Source organism: Talpa europaea (genome assembly GCF_964194135.1).
Source record: "Talpa europaea genome assembly, chromosome: 3".
Classification (NCBI taxonomy): domain Eukaryota; kingdom Metazoa; phylum Chordata; class Mammalia; order Eulipotyphla; family Talpidae; genus Talpa; species Talpa europaea.
In genome coordinates, this window is record NC_140069.1 from 139,829,490 (window position 1) to 139,849,077 (window position 19,588).

Genomic DNA, 19,588 nt, shown 5'->3' on the forward strand with positions numbered 1-19,588 from the left:
AGGTCACCAGTTACAGCTGGTGGCATGGAATAGCTATCATAACCCCTACTTGAGAGACTTGTTCCATAAAGCCTGAGAACCTAAGGAAGGAAAAATTAATTGATTAATTAACTCACACATTATTACAAAAAAAAAACCAGGATTGTAACACTGAACAGCAGTACTATCACAATGTAATATGTTCAAAAGTCAGAATATCACTACAATCCTTGCAATGCTCTCTGTATCTATGAAAATTAACTCCCCTATGCTTTAGAACTAGTTGCCCAGAGGATCATAAAGTGATCAACAATGTTCAATGCTATTGAGAACCAGATGGAAACAGACAAATTCAAACTGAGGGACATTCTACAATACAAAGTAATTGACCTGTACTTTTCAAAATTGTCAGCATCAGGAAATACAAAGAAAGACTAAGAAACTTGGATTAAAGGAGACAAACCAGACATGAAAACTGGCAATGCAATGCATGATCTGGAACAAAACTCCCAGGGCTGCTGTGGAGATTAAGCAAGTCAGCGCAAGCCAGGGACTTCGAACAATGCTCATCAAACCATAACTACTCCGTCCATAAGAATTGATTTTAAAGAATTGCTGATGACAATAGTAACAACTTCAAACATGGAACAGATCAGATCATCTCAGTCCAGAAGTTAGAATGTAGAAAAGCTTGAGGGGAGGGAATAAAAGGTCCCTCAAAGTGGTGACTCATTAGTGTGAACACTGTTCTCTTCGGCAGCCTGCTTTATCACTAATTATTATAGAGCTGTTTTGTGTGCACACAGCTAATGAGCCTCTGTGCATGGAATTTACCAAGGGAGATGAAAGCAGACACACAGTGTGAAGTAAACCCTGCAAATATTTATAGTTCTAGTTCTCACATCTGTCCTGGCAATTAGGACTAGGACATTTTTTAATAAGGATGGGACTAAAATACCCAGATGGCTTCTTCCAGGTAGCACATTGCTTTGACCTGGATTTTTCTGTACATCTTGGAGTCCATGAAAGCATGATGGGAGATAGGGCAATTTGGCTGGACACATCCTTCATTCATTCATTCATTCATTCCTCCATCCATCCATTCACTTAAGTCAGTACTATTCACCTCAGTCCATACTCTCATGGAGTGTGGATAACTAGAGGCTGTACTTTACCAAGATAAATGAGATATGGCTCCTGTCCTCAAGAGTTTCATCCACAGAATGTCACCATCCCTTTCCTATGGAGTCCCAGAAAAGAGAAGGAAATGTCAGCCCCTTCTTTTATCTTTGAAAGAGCTAACAAAAGAATCTGCATAGTGGAGAAGACCTGAGAATTCTGGGATTTTCCATTTACTGACCCCCATTTCCCATTTAACAATCAGCTGCCAAATGCTGTGGCCTGCACAGCTGAGTCCTGCCCTTCAACAGTTGCTGGTCCTTTGATCTATGAGGAGGAACTGTCAAACCTAAGAGAGAGCTAGGCAACTGTCCAAAAAAAAAAAAAAAAAAAAAAAAGAACAGCAAGATGGCAAAACTGTTAGAAATAGCTGGGAAGAAATAAAAGGAATAGAGGTTATCGTGAGCAGGGACTCAAGATTTAACGTTTCTTACATTTTACAGGATGGGAAATTGTTACTGAGCATGTTCATTAAATATTCTGAGGGGTCTTTATTAATCATGTCTCCTCTGTGTCCTGTTTATCCCAAATTTACCAAAACTTTCCATAGTCACCCAGCCCCACCAACATACCCGACCCAATCACACTCCCATATTTTTGCTCCTCATACATTTAGCTATAGTTTTCTCTGACTCATAGGAGTGAAAGAGGACAGTGTCTGTGTGTGTGCATGTGTGTACAGGTATGTGTGTGCATATAGGATGCATGTATATATCTATGTGGCCTTTCTTCTTTTTTTTTTTTTTTTTTTTTTTTTTAATTTTCTAGAGGCATGTCTTATTTATTTATTTATTATTTGTTTGTTTGTTTGGTTTATACAAGCACTGGGTACAGTCAGAAGCGCGGGAGGGTGAGAGAATTCACCAGAGCCAGAGCAGGGAGCAGAGCAGGCAGAAGGACCGAAGTACACTGCTGAGGGGAGCAGCGGGCGGCAGGAGAGGTCTGCGCGCCATGTGGGACCCTCCTCCGGTGGCCGGGGAGCAGCCGGGGATCGAACCGGCGCCGCAGAGGCCGCAGGTAGCTTCACAACCCAGCGCTCAACCGCTGCGCCACCGGGGAGGCCCTATGTGGCCTTTCTTAACTAACTTCAGACTAGAGAGATAATTCTTTACTTTGGCTACCTGTTAAAATCTTATAAGGAGCATTTTAATATTTAAAATTTCTGGAAGGCAGCTATGCTCACCACTATACCACCAACATGATATTTAAAATTTCTGATGTTGATTTAGTAGGTCTGGGTTATGCCTGGGTGTTGAGCTTTTTATAAATTCCTATAGAAAATTCTTTGTAGTCCAGATTGAAAACCACTGAGTTAGAAAACAGAAGATTCCTTAATTCATTTTCTTTTCCACACTATAGGTGCTGAATATGTTGGTTTTCTGACTGGGCTAAGTACACATTGATTTGAAAGCTGTGTCTCTGAGCTCGTGTAGTTTGGGGTATGTCTGGTTGAATAGATGTGGCCATTAATTTTCATTAGATCTCTACAGCGGTCCCTGGACAGATGACATTTGTAAAGTTGACACCAGGCCCAGTGTGCTGACCCCAGCTCTACGTCATGCACACAAAAAGCAGCAGAGACCTGCCCTACCTGGGAAGGCAGCCTGAAACCCGCACCGGCCATCCTGAAGGAAATCATTTCCACAGACAAGTCCATCACAGGCTGAAAATCTGGGCCTCAGAAATGAATCCTTTTTGTCTACCAGCAACAGGTAATCCTCTCCTTTTTTGTTCTATTTTCATTTATTATAGGCTTCATGATCGTTTTTCTGAGTTTCTCTCTGTAATTAATCTGGTCAATATGAATTTTCAGGTCCATGTTAGAGCAGAGCCATGAAGGTATCTGAATCTGGAGTTAAGAGGCCCATTACATTAATTTCCTAGGGTACCCATAGGGTAGTGCCATAGAATGGGTGGTTTACACAAAGGAAATTTAATGTCTGCAAGTTCTTGAGGCTAGAAGTTCAAGATCAAGGTGTCATCAGGATCAATTACTCCTGGAGCATCCTTGGCTTGCAGAAGACCCTCTTCTAGGGCCTCCCCAGTGGCGCAGCGGTTGAGCGCTGGGTTGAGAAGCTGCCCGCGGCCTCTGCAGCGCCAGTTCGATCCCCGGCTGCTCCCCGGCCACCAGAGGAGGGTCCCACATGGCCCGCAGACCTCTCCTGCCACCCGCTGCTCCCCTCAGCAGTGTACTTCGGTCCTTCTGCCTGCTCTGTTCCCCGCTCTGGCTCTGGTGAATTCTCTTACCCTCCCGCACTCTGACTGTACCCAGTGCTTATATAAATAAATAAAATCTTAAAAAAAAAAGACTATAACTATTTAAAAAAAATAAAGTCTTTGTCAGATAATTCCAGAATCTATATTAATAGTGTGGATTTTGTCATTGATTATATTTAAAAAAAAAAAGGCCCTCTTCAATGTCTTCACGTGTTCTTCCCTCTGGTAGGTCCATGTCTAATCTCTTATAAGCACACAGGTCCACTTGGTATAGAGTCCACTGCATGACCTCATTTCATTTTGATTTCCTCTTTATAAAGGTCCTATCTCCAAATACACTTACATTCTAAGGTATATTAACAAATGTTAGGATATCACATATAGTGTTATAAACCAGTGTTACCTCAATTTAAAAAATAGTTACAGAAAAAAAAATAAATAAAAAACCATGGGGAAAAAGTCTTAGGACTTCAACATATGAATTTGAGTGAGACTAATTCAACCAAAAACATTCATGAAACAGAATAGTTTAGGACCTTTCTGTCTTCTCTGGGATTCCATTTGTATGAAACCATGGCTGTGATGTTCGTTTTTTATTTTCTTGCTCTAGTATGAGAATAGAGACTGGCTTTCTGAGAATGATTAGAAAGACAACTCTATAAAATTTTGGAATTCTATGATAACTGTAGTTGGTCAGTTAATCTAAGAAAATATTAAGACTCTGAAAGAAATATAAGAGATATAGAATCTGTCAAAGTATGGTGGTAAAAGGAAAAAATGTGAAATAACTTAGCTGACTTCCTGAAATCTACATATGTCAGATAATCTGGGAGAGATTAGGTTGAAAGCTGCCTGTCTTGTGATTTCCTTTATACTTGTCAAGATGTGGTCCCAGCTGAAGGTGTGGGAGATAGAGCCAACATACAACGACTTCTCAAGAGGCCTGTTTTGCTAAGTGGTTATTTCTGCTATGGGATTGCACCCATCCCTCATCTGGGTAAATGACTTCACTTTGAGCTCATCAACTGTCCACTAACCAGTGACTGTGTTCAACATGAGGTTTTTTCAAGGCCCAGCTTAATTCACCCAAGATTTCCTTCTAGAAAATTCATGCTTCCACATCTTAAGATTCTGCCTGAATACATCAGTCCATGCACATGGAAACTGCAGTGTAAAGGCAGGTACTTACCTTGAGGCTTGGGCTTAGTCAGCTTGCCACAGGGCTTGGAGATGGTGACTGTCTTCTGACAATCAGCGTTATGGAGGGCTCGCTTCAGACTTCCGGTTCTAGTCTTCAAGGCGGTATTCAGGTCACATTCTCCCCAGGCCTGGAATTGATACTTGCACTCCGCTATAAGCAGGGTAAGACCAAGCAGAATTCTTTGAGAACCTCTTGCAGTGCCATGAACATAAAGACATGCCTTTGTGTTGAATCTTTTTTGTAGTGAGATCATGGCAGATTCACAAGCACTTGCAAGAAATAATACAGAGAAATTCCATATCCTTTCAGCCAATCCCTCATTTGTGATATCTTGCATAATTACAGTCCAGGAAATTGACTTTCATCATTCACCAATTCACAAGTACTTATTTATGTATGTGTGTGTGTGTATTCAACTCTGTGTGGCTTTATCATATGTAGATACCAGTGAACACCACCAGTGTTAATACACAGAACAGTTCCAACATAAGGGCTCTGTGGGCTATCATTTGTTTTTAAAAAAGATTTATTTGTTTATGCATATAAGAGCTGGGGTACAGGCCAGAGGTGTGGGGGGTAAGAGGATTCACCAGAGACAGAGTGGGGAACAGAACAGGCAGAATGACCGAAGTACACTGCTGAGGGGAGCAGCAGGCGAGACAGTTGAGGTCTGCTGCACCATGTGGGATGCTCCCTGGCCAGCTGGGGATCGAACATGTGCTGCAGAGGCTGCAGACAGCTTCATAGGTTGCATCTTAACCCCATGTACCACCAAGGAGGCCCTGGGTAATCTTTTTATAGCCATAGCCTTTTTCCCTTTCTCCTTCCCATCACCCTGGAGACGATAATCTGTCCTCCATCGCTCTAACTTTGTCATCTAAAAAGTGTTATATAAATAGAACCATATAGTATGTATGACTTTCTTCACACAGCATAATTTCTTGGAGAGCCATCCAAATTGTATATATCAAATGTCTGTTTCCTTTCTATTGATGAGTAGTATTCCATCGCATACCACAGTTTAACCATTCACCAGTTGAAAGACACTGGATTGTTTCCAGCTATTGGCTACGATAAATAAAACTGCTATACACAATTGTGCACAGATTTTTATGGGAACATAAGTTTTCATTTCTTACAGAAAAATGACCAAGTGTTCAACTACTATATTGCATGGTAAACACATTTAGTTTTATAAAAAATAAGTAAACTTCTGTACTCCTATACTTTTTTCTAGAATGGCTATACCATTTTACATTTCCATCAAAAATACATGCAGGATCTAATTACTCTGCTTCCTGGATAGCACTTGGTGTTGTTCTTAATTTCAGTCATTCTAATAGGTACACGTTATAGAGTGATAGTTTGTGTCCCTAACAGGGAAAAGATGTTAAACATCTTTTCAAGTATTTATTTGACACCTGTATGTCCTCTTTAGGGAAAATGATTACTCCTGTGTTTTGTCCACTTTCTAATTCAATTGTATGGTTTGAGAATTTTTATATATTCTAGCCACACCTCTGGCCTACACCCCAGCTCTTATATACATAAATAAACAAAAATAAATGTTTAAAATAAATAGTAGACAGCATCAATAAGATATTTAGTGGAAAATTAAATCCATGGGACAACAGAGGAGAGACGTACCTCCAAATTGCTTTTTCCAGTTGCAGGGGATCTTACATCTCTGGGTCTTCATGGTTTGCTTGCACTCGGCTCCAGTGCGGGTGCCCTCCCGGGTGCCCAGCCCGCAGTCTCCACTGGTGGGCACACACACGCTCCACTGCCATTCTCCACAGTCAGACTTCTTTACTTTTTTTTCTGGCAGTAAGGAAAATAATCAACTTTCAGAAAACTCTTTAATTCCTAGATAAAACTGAGTTAATTCCCAAGTGACTTAATTGCTGGGTCTGTATTTTTAACTCCAGCTTCAGTGTCTAGGAAACAGTAGGCGCTTGAGAGGTGTTGGTGAAGTGATTAAATGAATGGTTGACCCAAAGAAGGAGAAAGAAAACTGAGGAAGGAACAAAAACCAATAATAACTCAACTCTTACTATGTGCTATGGGCTGTGCTAAATGATTTACTGGCATATTTTTTTAGAAGCACACATTTCTATACAAGAAAGATGGTCAAAAATTGTTAAACTTTAGGGCCTCCCCTGGCGGCACAGGTGGTTGAGCCCAGCACTGTGAAGCTGTCCGCAGCCTCTGTAAAGTGGGTTTGATCCCGGCCCAGCCAGGGAGATATCCACACAGTGCGGCAGACCTCTCCTGTCTTGCCCGCTGCTCCCCTCAGCAGTGTATTTCATCAGTCTGCCTGTTCTGTTCCCTACTCTGTCTCTGGTGAATCCTCTCACCCTCCTGTGCATCTGGCCTGTACCCCAGTTCTTGTATAAATAAAAATAAATAAATCTTTTAAAAAATTATTAAACTTTAAAAATGAGAAAACATTCTTTTAGAATAACTGACTAATCAGACAGTTTTCTTATGAGCCATTTTAATGCATTCCACTGAAATGAAATAGAAGTAGTATATCACAGAAGTAAAAAGACTTCCAGCTCCACAGTCTACTTATGACTTTGGGAGAGACATAGCAAAGGTGCTTTATCCCCTCTCGTCTTCAGTTGCCTCCTTTGTACATCTGAGCTACAATAAGAATTCCTCGCAGGACTCTTCCAGAAGGAAAAAGGTAGCACAAGTAAAATACCTGATTGTTGGTCTAAGTTCTGTATGTAGCAGCTGATAATGGGATCATTTGGTTAAAGATCATTATCATTTATAGTTCAGGAATTACAATGGGAGGAATAGAGGAATATAAGTTATAAATTATATTCCTCTATTTAGGCAAAAGAAAGGGAGGAAGGAAGAGAAGGAAAGAAGGAGGAAGGGAGAGCAGAAGGGAGGGAGGGAAAGTGGACAAAGAGCACATATTGGGTGAGATGGATATTAATCAAGGAAGTGTCTCTGCCTTCATAACTCTACCCCTTACCTGGTTTCTCTTTTTTCCCTGCTTCAGCAGAATCCACAGCTGCCAAAATGAAAATGAATGCCAAGAAGGCAGCTGCAAATTTTCGACGCTGCTGCTGGTACTGCTGGGACTGCATTCTAGGAATAAGCAAAGAAACAGAAGGTGGAATCAGACTAAGTCAGGAGGAAGACTCATTGAACTCCTGTAGAAGGGCTGTATTTTCCATTGCTAGAATTTCAGATTTTAGAAAGATTTATATCAATTATCCTGGACAAAATTCTATCTTTTTTCTCTAACAACTACAGAACTACATCCTCTTCTGTAATCAGTCATGTATTTGCAGCAAAATACAACAGCTCTCCATATATAAACCTCACAAACATCAACTTGCTAAATATGATTCAAGAATGATGATGACAAAAGAATTTTGATGACATTCATTAGAGCTGATTCCTACAGTAAATCTTGTCTATAATGTCCCTGGGTAATGTCAATTAACTACAATGAGCTGTTTAACTCCTGGTAATCCCTAATACAATGAAGGTGCTATGGTACATGTGGAATAATTTGAATGGAAACAATGGAGTATCTATACAAGTACATAGATTGTCTAGATAGATAGATTGATTGATTGATAGATAGATAGATAGATAGATAGATAGATATTAAACAGATACCCTATTATTTTTAACTGCATTGGTAATAACCAACATCTTTGATTTTTTAAATCACTTCCATGATCATTAGCATCTATCATCAGCATTCCACTAGCCATTGATCTACTGAGAGTGAAGCACAAACAGAATTAGAGACAACACACCTTTGATATATATATAGATAGATATAGATACAGATAGAGATAGAGATGATATATATATATATATATCTCAAACCCATTTATAAACTCATATAATGAAAATCCTCTAAATTCTAGGATATAATGGAAAGTACTTACACTCACCCTTAATTTTAAATCTTCTATATTTGATATGAATCAAAATCTCCAAAGTCAGCATGGCTGCTGACTAAAGTACACCCGAGGAAGTCTCAGTCTACACCCCAGGAGAATCCAGTTCTCAGTTGGCTCCACCAACTCACCTGGCAGTTATTTATCACTATCTGACAATTCATGCTGTTTTATATCTCATATAAAAAAATGAAACTAATAATCATTCGCTGTGAGAATTTTTTTTCCAGAGTTGGTAATCTATTTAGTTCAGAGTAAGTTTACATACTCTTAAATATGAGCAATGAAACCTCTCGATTGATCAATAGATGGATGGATGGAGGGATGGGTGTATATAAATATATATATATATATGTATCTATAATGTGTATATATGAAATCATTCTATTCTGCAATTCGTTTGTGCTTTCAAAAAGATCTATGAAATGATACTCTTGACTATGAATTTCTGCAATGTTTTTGGAAATGCTATCCTTTATTAGTGTTCTCTGTTTTGTTTGAAGACTTCATAAAAGAAGAAAGTAAGGAATTTTAAAAGGGTATGATTAAAAATTATACAAAATTCAAGTATGTCCAAACAATATCCAATTAGCATGCTGGTGCCTTGCTGTTGTAGTCAAGGCTTGGGTAATTGGTCCATGGGAGGGTAAAGGTTCCCTTCATGTGGTATTTGTACAGTTGATTGTTTATTTGTCCTTAGTATCCAGTAAAGGCAAAACCTCTCTCCCCTGTATATATTTAACCCTGTGCCAGATGAGAGCAGAGGCAAGAGCTTTGATCTACAGAAAGTCAGATGGATCATGACTTAATTTTCACACTGAAGAAAATAAAACAATATAAAAAGAAGCTTGCTAAGTTAGCTCAATTCTTTCCCAAAAAAATTTTAACTCCCTTTTAGGGCTATTTTTCATTATACTTGTGGCTTTGGTAGATGGTAGATGGTACTGGTTTCCGGATATTATTGTAGCATTGTCTCAATCACTAATGAAATCTGAAGCACAAAAATTAAAAGGAATTAAAGTTAAACAAACTAACGTGGGTAAGGTGTTAATTTATTAAATTCTTATCTCTTCTCTAGAGAAATAGCTGTTAGAAGGGAGAGCATCCCTTTCCTTTAACATTTTTATAAGATCAAGAATTTTTAAAAGATGATTAACATCTGATGAAAATACAAAATAAAGATGCTGGAACATGTTTCTTAGTGATCTGTTTGGAAGGACTAATATGGGATTTGGAAGTAAAAGCTTTGGCTCAAACTTTCACTCCATCTACTTTTTTGGAATGTCCTTGGACAAAGCACAAACATTTGAACCTCTGTTTTGATACCTGCAAAGTAGGAGTGATTCTAACAGCTACTTGAAAGATTTGTCATGAAAATGCAAGATGTGGACATATAGATAACCCAGAATACTTTTAAAAATTATTAATTGTCAAAGAATGTTATTTTACCTCTGCATCATAATTGGTTGCAATAAGGAAAGACTTTTTTTTTATTCAGAACAATAAGCATTGTCATTTGAGTTATCTCATGTTAACCAAAGCAAAAGATGATAGGATAAAACATGAGACACAGAGAGATGATTTAATTAAAGTCAACTAAAGTCTTGTTCAACTTGATCAGGGTACACAAGCAGTCTGTCCTTTGACTTCTTAGAAAGTTAAGGTTAAATGTCCAGGCCCTTCATCCCCAGTGTTTCTTTGGAGTTCTCTGAAGTCAAGAGATCTCATATAAAACATCAAGGCATTATTGATACAATTTAACTTCTATAAAATGAAAAAAACTCACTTGGAAATTGTTTTTTATATCCCTGTGTTGTAAGAAAATTCCCCTTCACTCCTTTTTTATTTTTTTATTTTTCCTTCACTCCTTTTGTTTCAATACCAGGACAGGGTCCCAGCACATAGCTGCTACTCAGGAAAATTTGTGCTAGTGAGAAATATGCAAAACTTGGTATTGAACAGAAAATTAATATTCATGGTAAAATGATGATTCAATCCTTTGTCCATGTCAGGGAACATGCGATTTTCTGAACAATTGAGACTGGAAATATCAAGCAGAATATAAAGCAATGAGTAAGGCTAGTAAAGGACATGGGGAATGTGCTAGTTAAATATAAAATTAAGCACTTGATTTACCCCACGTTACATAAACAATGATATCAAAATAACAATATAACACAAAAAACACCAACCACAAATTCTAAAAGAAGTTAAAATTAATTTTGCATATGATATTTCCTTTGGGCTCTCATTTTTTATGGTTACAGTTTGGGGGAACGTTTTTCTGTTTCTTTTTTTTTTTAAGATTTATTTATTTATTTATACAAGCACTGGGTACAGTCAGAAGTGCGAGAGGGTGAGAGGATTCACCAGAGCTAGAGTGGGGAACAGAACAGGCAGACTGGCGAAGTACACTGCTGAGGGGAGCAGCGAGCGCGGCAGGAGAGGTCTGCGTGCCATGTGGGACCCTCACCAGCAGCCAGGGATCAAACCAGCACTGTGGAGGCTGCGGGCAGCTTAGCAACCCAGCGCTCAACTGCTATGCCACCAGGAAGGTCCTTTTTTCTGTTTCTTGAACACATTCTTCACTGTCTTTGGGGACATTATTCTCTCCTTATTCTCTTTATTTTCTCTTTACATGAGATTTTCCCTGAATACCTTTCTTCGGCTCATATTTATAGTTCCTTTAGTTTCACAAATTCCCTTTTTATGTTCTTCCCATATAATATTTAAAACATGGCACCTACCTTTCTGAGATTTACTGGTTTCTATTTTCCTGTCCTTACTTTCATCTAGACAAATAAATAGTCAATACAATTCACCAAGCTTTGATAAGCACTACTAAGTGTCATGAAGTATAAGGAAAGAACAATTATTTTGAATTTCTCTTTCTTTATGTGAACTAACTTAAGACAGGGATTCAGTTAGTCAAAGGTTTAATTTCCCTGAAGTTCCTACAAAGCAAATAATACCACTTATATATAGAAATTCTGTTATGGAGCAATAATTGTTAATCATGTTCCTGATGACTTCAGTCATGGAGTAATTGGTCTTTCTGCTCTTATTTATCAGAAATGCTTTTAATGTAGTTTAAGGAAGGTCAGTCAGCCTGCATCAATCAGAAAGGGACTCACTTATATCTTTACAGTACTAGATACAAGGACTTGTCTTAGTACTTTATAGAAATTGGCATATGCTAATGTAATCCGATATTTGATTTATCGAAAATTGTGTATCCATTTACAATTATTTACAAGTATTCATAAAACCACATGTATGTAAGAACTGCATCTTTTATAACCTAGTTGTAGGCAAAAGAGACTAGAAGTTGAACAAGATGAATAAGATTGCTACCCAACATGCTGATATTAGTGGGAAGATAAAAATAACATGTAAACAAATAGGCAAGCAATAAGTTTTATATGTAAGATAATCTGTGGTAAATTGTGTGAACCAAAAAAAAGACAATGAAAAATAATGAATGATGTGTACAATTTAGGAAGTGTGGTTATTTATGGATAGTTTCTTCCTGACTGAGAAAATGTCAGTGAAGTTTAATATCCCTGCTAATTAATATTCTACTCCTGAATTACCACCTGCTCTTCATTCTTCCACAATCTCTGGATCCACATATCCACATCATTTTGATCAACAACTAACAATTTCTCAACCTTATTAAATCACTGGCTGGCATCCCAGTCACCCTGAAAAATCCCCAGTTTATAACCTGGATTAAATCTAATGTTGTATTAAAAAGTAAAATGAAACAAGCAAAGCATAGCTTGAAAAAAAAATGTTTCTCTTTCTCAAGAAAAATAATGACCACCATTTGTTTAATTCAAACATGATATCCCAGAATGTTCATTCATCATGTTTTCTGACTTGTTAATTTAGGGTCAACTAAAAGCACATAGCCCTTCACCTCTGCCCCCTATTAATCTTTACAATGATACGCAGGTTTCTTGACAATTGCTTTCTACTTCAATTTCAGTTCTAAATACACAAAAGGATTCATGAATGAGAAAGGGAAAAATAAATCAAGTGAAACAAGCATTCAGTGGGAATAGATTTGGTTTTCCCTTGAAAGTATGATCATGATATGAGGTATATTTATACAGTAATTTTTTTATGTCAAATCGAGTTCGAAAGATACTTGGGTTGTTTGTATTATTCCTCTACTGTTTTTATTTGTTATGATCAAAAGTAACAGAAGATCAACTTTTAGAATTTTTTAGTTGTCTCTTAATCCAGTTTCATATCTATCTGCTGCAACTTGATATAGAGGAACAAGTAAGGGTTTTAGAGTAAGTCAGACCAAGTTAGATTCCCAGCTAGGACTTGGTAACCAGCAGTACATTTAATTCCTCTGAAGCTTATTTTCCTTAGCTGTAGACACAGATATAAAATCCACCCACCCAATGATCTGAGATTAGAAATTATGCATGAAAAGTCAGCAACACTGTGCCTGGCATGAGCAAACCCACGCGCTATCTCCTCTGAGTATGGGCTTCCTTGACTTATACTGCAGTCCCTTCATCTCTAACTATACAATGACAAATTGATATTTTGGATGGAATTTTCCTACAATAGAAAACAAAACCCTGCATTTTCACTGGGAAAAAATGACAATCCAGTTCTGCCCTTCACAGATTATTGTACTATCTTTTAACTCAACTTTTTGCTGCCTTTTTTGCTTGCTGCTAATTTATGGTCCTCTAAAGCCAAAGCTTCTAGAACATCTCAAAACCTTACTTTCTCACAGGAATCCCTTTCGTATTGACCTCTTGAACCAATCCATATGTCTTACTCAGAAAATACAACAAGTTACATATCAAAGAAGTAACAACTCAAAAAAAAAAAAAAAACAAAAGTACTCATCATCCTCTATTTCCACAAACACTGATCAACTGATCATTTGCTCCTACTGTCTGATGTGATTTGAAGTTTTTTTCTCAAATTCCTCTACCTGTGCAAGTATTTGACACCTTCCAGGGTACATAGTTCAAAGACATTACCTTCAGCAAAGCCTTCGAGAAAGGAAGACTGTCCTTTTGATCTTTAAAGCTCAGTCTACCATGTTCATTCTATAGACTCTGATCACTTACAACTCCTAATGTACAACTGGCTAGTCACTGACTTTATAAACTATAGTGGGTATAACTGAGAAAATGAGATATGCCCTCCAGACCATTAGATTTGGCAAACACCACTTTTTCAGGTCCCTTTCAGCTCTTTTCTTTCTTTACCACATAGTAGAAATTGACCCTTTGACAGAGTTATTTCCTTCTCAAAACAAGCAAAGAATATCAAGTCTGCCCTGGAAAGCAGACACTGAGAAGTCATCTAAGTTTCCTGAGGTTCCTTATTAGCTAAATGAATGACCCTATCACCAATCAAGACTTAAATACCTCCTAGGAAACCTACCAGCAATACAAGCCAGGGATGTTTTGAGATCTTAGTAGAAAGGTTGTCAGTTTAAAAATTCTCTAGTGCAGTTCTATAAAAATGATAGAATCATATAATTTTCACAGTATGCCCATATGTTTATGGTTGTGTTTAAGTATCTGTATAGATAACTGTGTGTGTGTGTGTGTGTGTGTGTGTGTGTGTGTGTGTGTAGAAACACATTCAGGCACACCTCAGAATACTGAAGTTTCAGTTCTAAACTACAATAAAGCAGATATCACCATCAAGACAATTTTTGTGGTTTCATAGTGCTTAAAAAGTTTAATTTATACTATATGGTAGTCTGTTAAATATGCAGTAGCACTAAGTCTAAAACACAATGTACAGGGTCTCCCTGGTGGCGCAAGGGGTTAAGACACAACCTATGAAGCTATCTGCAGCCACTGTAGCACAAGTTCAATCCCCAGCCAGGGAGCTGACCCACATGGTGCAGCAGACCTCTCCTGACTCACCCACTGCTCCCTTCAGCAATGTCTATCAGTCAATCTGACTATTCTGTTCCCCACTCTTCTCTGGTGAATCCTCTCACCCACCACACCTCTGGCTTGTACCCTGGTTGTTGTATGCATTAATAAGTAAATCTTTTAAAAAAAACACAATGTACAGATCCCAATTTATTTTTTTATTCTTTTTAAAGATTTATTTATTCATACAAGAACCAGTGTACAGGCCAGATGTGCAGGAGGGTGTGAGGATTCACCAGAGACAGAGCAGGGAACAGAACAGGCAGAGAGACTGAAATACACTGCTGAGGGGTGCAGTGGGTGAGACAGGAGAGGTCTGCCATGCAATGTGGGTATCTCCCCAGCTGGCAGGGCTCAAACTTGCTGCAGTGGCTGGGGACAGCTTCACAGCACTGTGCTCAACTGCCTGTGCCACCAGAGAGGCCTCCCAGGCCCTAATTTAAAAACACTTTATTGATAAGAAATGCTAACCATCAGTGAGCCTTCAGGGAGTTCTGACTTTGCTGGTGGAGGTTTCCATTTCTCTGGTAGTGTCAACTAACTGACCAGGATGTGGTAGCTGAAGTTGAGGTGGTTGTGGCAAATACTTAAAATAAAACAGCAATAAAGCTTGCTACATTAATTTACTCTATTTTTCAGATACTCCATATTTCACAATATGGTGTGACATGATTTTATTTTCTTATCAAAGATCACATATGATCTAACGAAGTATGATACAGTTATGTTGAAAATATGACAGATAATCATAACGCATTATAAACAAGATTTAATACTGTGGAAAGAGAAAATGGTTTGGAGTCAGCCAGATTTCTACAACATTGACTTAATGACTTATTATATCTGTGATCTGGGATGAGTCGTCACTCTCTTTTACTCTTAGTAGCCTACTAATGGAAACAGTTTTATTATGTGGGATGACCGTTTATCTCATGACTGCAATGAGATAAGAGACATAAGATGCCTGGCATCTTGTTGGTCATATATTAGGTACTCCATCAGCGGTAGCTCCTGTGGCTATTAGAGAAGATAATGGAGGTGGCAGAGAGTGTATCTTCTTAAAAGGTTCTCAGAGGCATGTTCATAAAGCGGTGGGGATAGCACAACTTGTTAAGATGGTAAGGATTTTGACAGGTAAATCTGGAATGAAAACATTTCCAATGGGAGAAATAGAATAAGCCAACATTTAAGGTGACAAACAAGAAACCATTTTAAAGTAAATCATTCAATTTGGTAATAAATGAAGAAATAAGCTGATGCCATAGCAGGTGAGTTTTAAAATCATAATTATCATCAGTGAGTATTTAGGGGCCACCTATTATATACAAAATGGATAAATACCCATGTTGACTAAAAACACAAAGTCATACTCATTTGGCCTCGCTCAGTAAGAAACCATATTTTAAAAATATGTAGATCTCGGCTTTGAGTAAACAGATATTTCTGTTGTGACTACGGTCTCATTTTCATATTCTTCCACACCACTAACTACAGCTTCATGAACTACTGAGTTCAGATACCATCGCTAGTAACTGGTGATTTTCTTCAGATGAAACCACTCAATAAAAAATGAAACAAGATTTCATACAGATTTTCCTGCTCTAGCATAGTCTCGTGCTAAGTGAAAGAAGACTGTTCCACATGATCACACACTTGGGGGAGGTGAAGAATAGATAGTCTATGACTGTGTGAGACAGAGACTTCTCAGATAACATTGGGCAGGTTCAGAGAAGCTCTTCTACATTTGCACCCAGGTCAAACACCTTGTGAGTGGATTCCAGCTAGGAAGCAGGAATTTTGAAATGGGTTCTAAACCTGTTGATTGATAAAATGAAGGCTCTAACATTTGGACCAGAGTAGGAACTGATTATTACTTTTGGTTGCAAAGAAATCACAGAAAAGCTTTGCCTAGTATGTCCTATTGCCACTGAGCAGAAACAGGTGTCTCAATTTGATCCTTACCAAAGAGACTGAAATGTATAGAGTTCCATTTAAACTAGAAAGGAGTTACCCAAGAAAGCTGCCAGAACTAAGAGTGAGTCAGTGTGTTATAGCATATCAACTCAACAATAATGAGACACAATAAAAATATTGGCCAAGTAAACACGTTTCAAAGATGATTCATGAATGGAAGATAAGTAGATGAGAAGTCTCCCCACATTATCAGGAAAACCTCACTCAGTGTCAGTACATATCCCCACTCAGCAGACTAAAAGACTAACCCATCAGGTATTGGCAAAGGTATGGAATAACTGTAACTCTCATAATCTGCTGGTCACACCACTTTGGAAATCATCTTGGCAGTTCCTTAAGAATTTAAACATATGTCTATCATACAACCCAACCACTTTACTAATTAAATATTTTCCCAAGAGAAATGAAAACTTAGTGCCACACTAAGACTCATACACAAATATTTATAGCAGCTTGCAACATAATGTAGGTTTATGAAATATTTCATAAGTAAATAAGATCTAACCTAAAGACATATGACATATACTAAACACATTTTATTTCTCAGAAAATCTGATTATTTAGGTTCTTTGACTCTCATTTTCAGATCAGCAACTAAGACTTGAAGAAGTCAAGTGACTAAATTTAATGAAAGGCAGTAATGTTCTGTTTGGACCTGGTGAGTATGTGATACCAGTAGGACATTTGAGTTGAAACAGATAGTAGCTATGGATCTGGAAAATAGCTCTGTCTTGAAGATAGTAATTAAAGTGAAGTCAATAAATGCCATTTAAGTACAAAGACTTGGGGTTGACTGAGGAGATAGAGTAAGAAGTGAAGAGGTAGGCAAGAGGTGAGAATTCTAGTTCTTACATCAGTAAATTAGGGGTTCAAGCAGAAGAGTAACCAGAGAGTTGAACCATCCAAATCAAGTATACAGGAAGTTTCAAGAAGAAATGGTGACAGCCAAAGCGTTCAAATAGGTGTCCATTTCCATAGAAATTAGCAATAAGAAGTCACTAGTAACTTTAATAAGGTATGTTCTAGTAAGATTTTAAAAACATGTATTTCAGAAACAATCATTAAGGTAGCATAGCATTAGTTTAGTGACTCTTTCTTGGTCAGTGAATAGTCTGTGTGACTTGGCCAAGTTACTATGTTAGCAGAGCCCAATAATACCAAGCGTGACATTGTGAGTGGTTTGAGGACTGATGTAGTATAACAGAAAGGACAGCCCAAGAATCAGGGAACACAATGCCTGCTGAGGAAGCTGGTATGTATAATGGGGTCTGTCAGAAATACAATCCTGGGCAACTCTTTCAGGTTATTTTGGAGAAACCTTTTTACTCATACAAGAATAAGAGGAATGAGACCACCTCACTGCTTAGGGTTGTGATCCAAAGACTCTCAGGCACTGGATACTATGTGTTTAATAAAGCTCTAAGAGGATGATCTCCACACCTCTCCTCTGTACCCTCCTACAACAAGCTCTACTGTGAGCACCAGCAGCCTCAGTATTTTGTTAGAAATGTAAACTCACAAATCCCATCCCAGACCTTTGAACTAGAATTTACATTTTGACAAGTCAGGATTCCTCACTGATCTCCTCCTACATACATGGAAGTTCAAGACATAAACCCTCCTTCTAAAACCAACACTTCTTTGGGAATAAAATCATTTAGTACCTGCTTTATTTTTAATGACTTACTGTTTTGTTTAATGACTTATTTAATTTATAGTCCAACTTCTTCCACTAAGGTAGCTTTAAAAGATATACATTCTAACTTCTCTGAAGAGGAAATGCAAATGGCCAACAGGCATATGAAAAAATGTTCAACATCACTTGTAATCAGGGAAATGCAAATCAAAACTACCATGAGATACCATCTTACACCAGTGAGAATGGCACATATTAAGAAAACTAGCAACAACAAATGTTGGCGAGGGTGTGGAGAAAAAGGAACTCTTCTGCACTGCTAGAGGGAGTGCAAACTGGTCCAACCACTATGGAGAGCTGTGTGGAGATTTCTGGACCTACTAAACATAGAGCTTCCATATGATCCAGCAATTCCACTCCTAGGTATTTACCCAAAGGACACAGAAACATCAATTCCAAAGGGCACCTGCACCCCTATGTTTATAGCAGCACTATTTACAATAGCTAAGCTTTGGAAACAACCCAAATGCCCAAAAATAGATGACTGGATCAAGAACATGTGGTACATATACACCATGGAATATTACTCAGCATTCAAAAAAGATAAACACATGCAATTTGCAGCAACATGGATGGTGCTGGAAGGGATCATGCTCAGCAAAATAAGCCAGAAAGAAAAAGAAAAATACCGGATGGTCTCACTCATAGCAGGAATCTAGAAAACCTAAATAAGGGACCAGGAAAATGAATAACTATAAGAAAGTGAAAATCAAAATCAACAAACAACTATTAACCAGAGACTGTCTATGGGGGGTGGGGGTGGGGAGGGGAGGGATTGGGGTCAAAATAAGGGGGTTGCAATTGTATGGGGAATATAAAAATAAAATTTATTTAAAAAAATAAATTCAAAAAGTCGTAAAATAAATAAATAAATAAATAAATAAATAAATAAATAAATAAATAAAAGATATACAGTCTAGAAAGTACGCACACTCACTCTATAGACATTCTTTACTTCTAATAAAGAAAAAGGCAAAGGGAAAATAAGAGTAGGGAAAGATCACAGACTTCATGGATTAAAGCTTTGTTCTGTGCTAAGAACATTATCCTTTTATCCTCACAATAATTTTAGAGGGCAGTCAATATTATTCCAGGCAAGGAAAACAAAAGTGAGAGTTTAGGGAACTTGCCCAAGATAATAAAGGATTAGATACAGAGATTGAACCTAGCTCTGTAACACCAAATCAGGCCTTTGCTCTTAATCATAATGTTAAATAGCAAAGTAAAAATATAAAATTTCTGTAACAAATTACTCTCATACACTTACTAATGATTTAACCTACATTTGGCACTAAACTTGTAGAAGTTGCTGTGAAGAGAGGTTCTAAGAACAATCTTCACAGAGTTCACATTTAATTCTCTGTCTACCATATTATTTCTTTCATAGAAAAAAGCAATCACTATTTTTTAAAAGCTGCATATCCTTGTAAAAGTGTGTGAACTGTATAAAACTTCAACAAACTGGAATGTATATGAT

The 19,588-nt window shown here is 37.8% G+C and overlaps 1 protein-coding gene across 1 annotated transcript in view; it reads right to left on the reverse strand.

Annotated features, from left to right (window-relative positions):
* PTN (pleiotrophin) overlaps positions 1-19,588 on the reverse strand; it is a gene marked incomplete at its 3' end in the record, with an annotated part of 78,499 nt that overhangs the window by 5,471 nt on the left and 53,440 nt on the right. The window contains exons 2-4 of the mRNA XM_084229719.1: positions 7,566-7,681; positions 6,224-6,397; positions 4,565-4,726 (exon numbers count right to left, since the gene is read on the reverse strand). Of these exons, the coding sequence (XP_084085845.1) occupies positions 4,565-4,726; positions 6,224-6,397; positions 7,566-7,680 (451 nt within the window). The 5' untranslated portion in view covers position 7,681. The remainder of the gene's footprint in view (positions 1-4,564; positions 4,727-6,223; positions 6,398-7,565; positions 7,682-19,588) is intronic.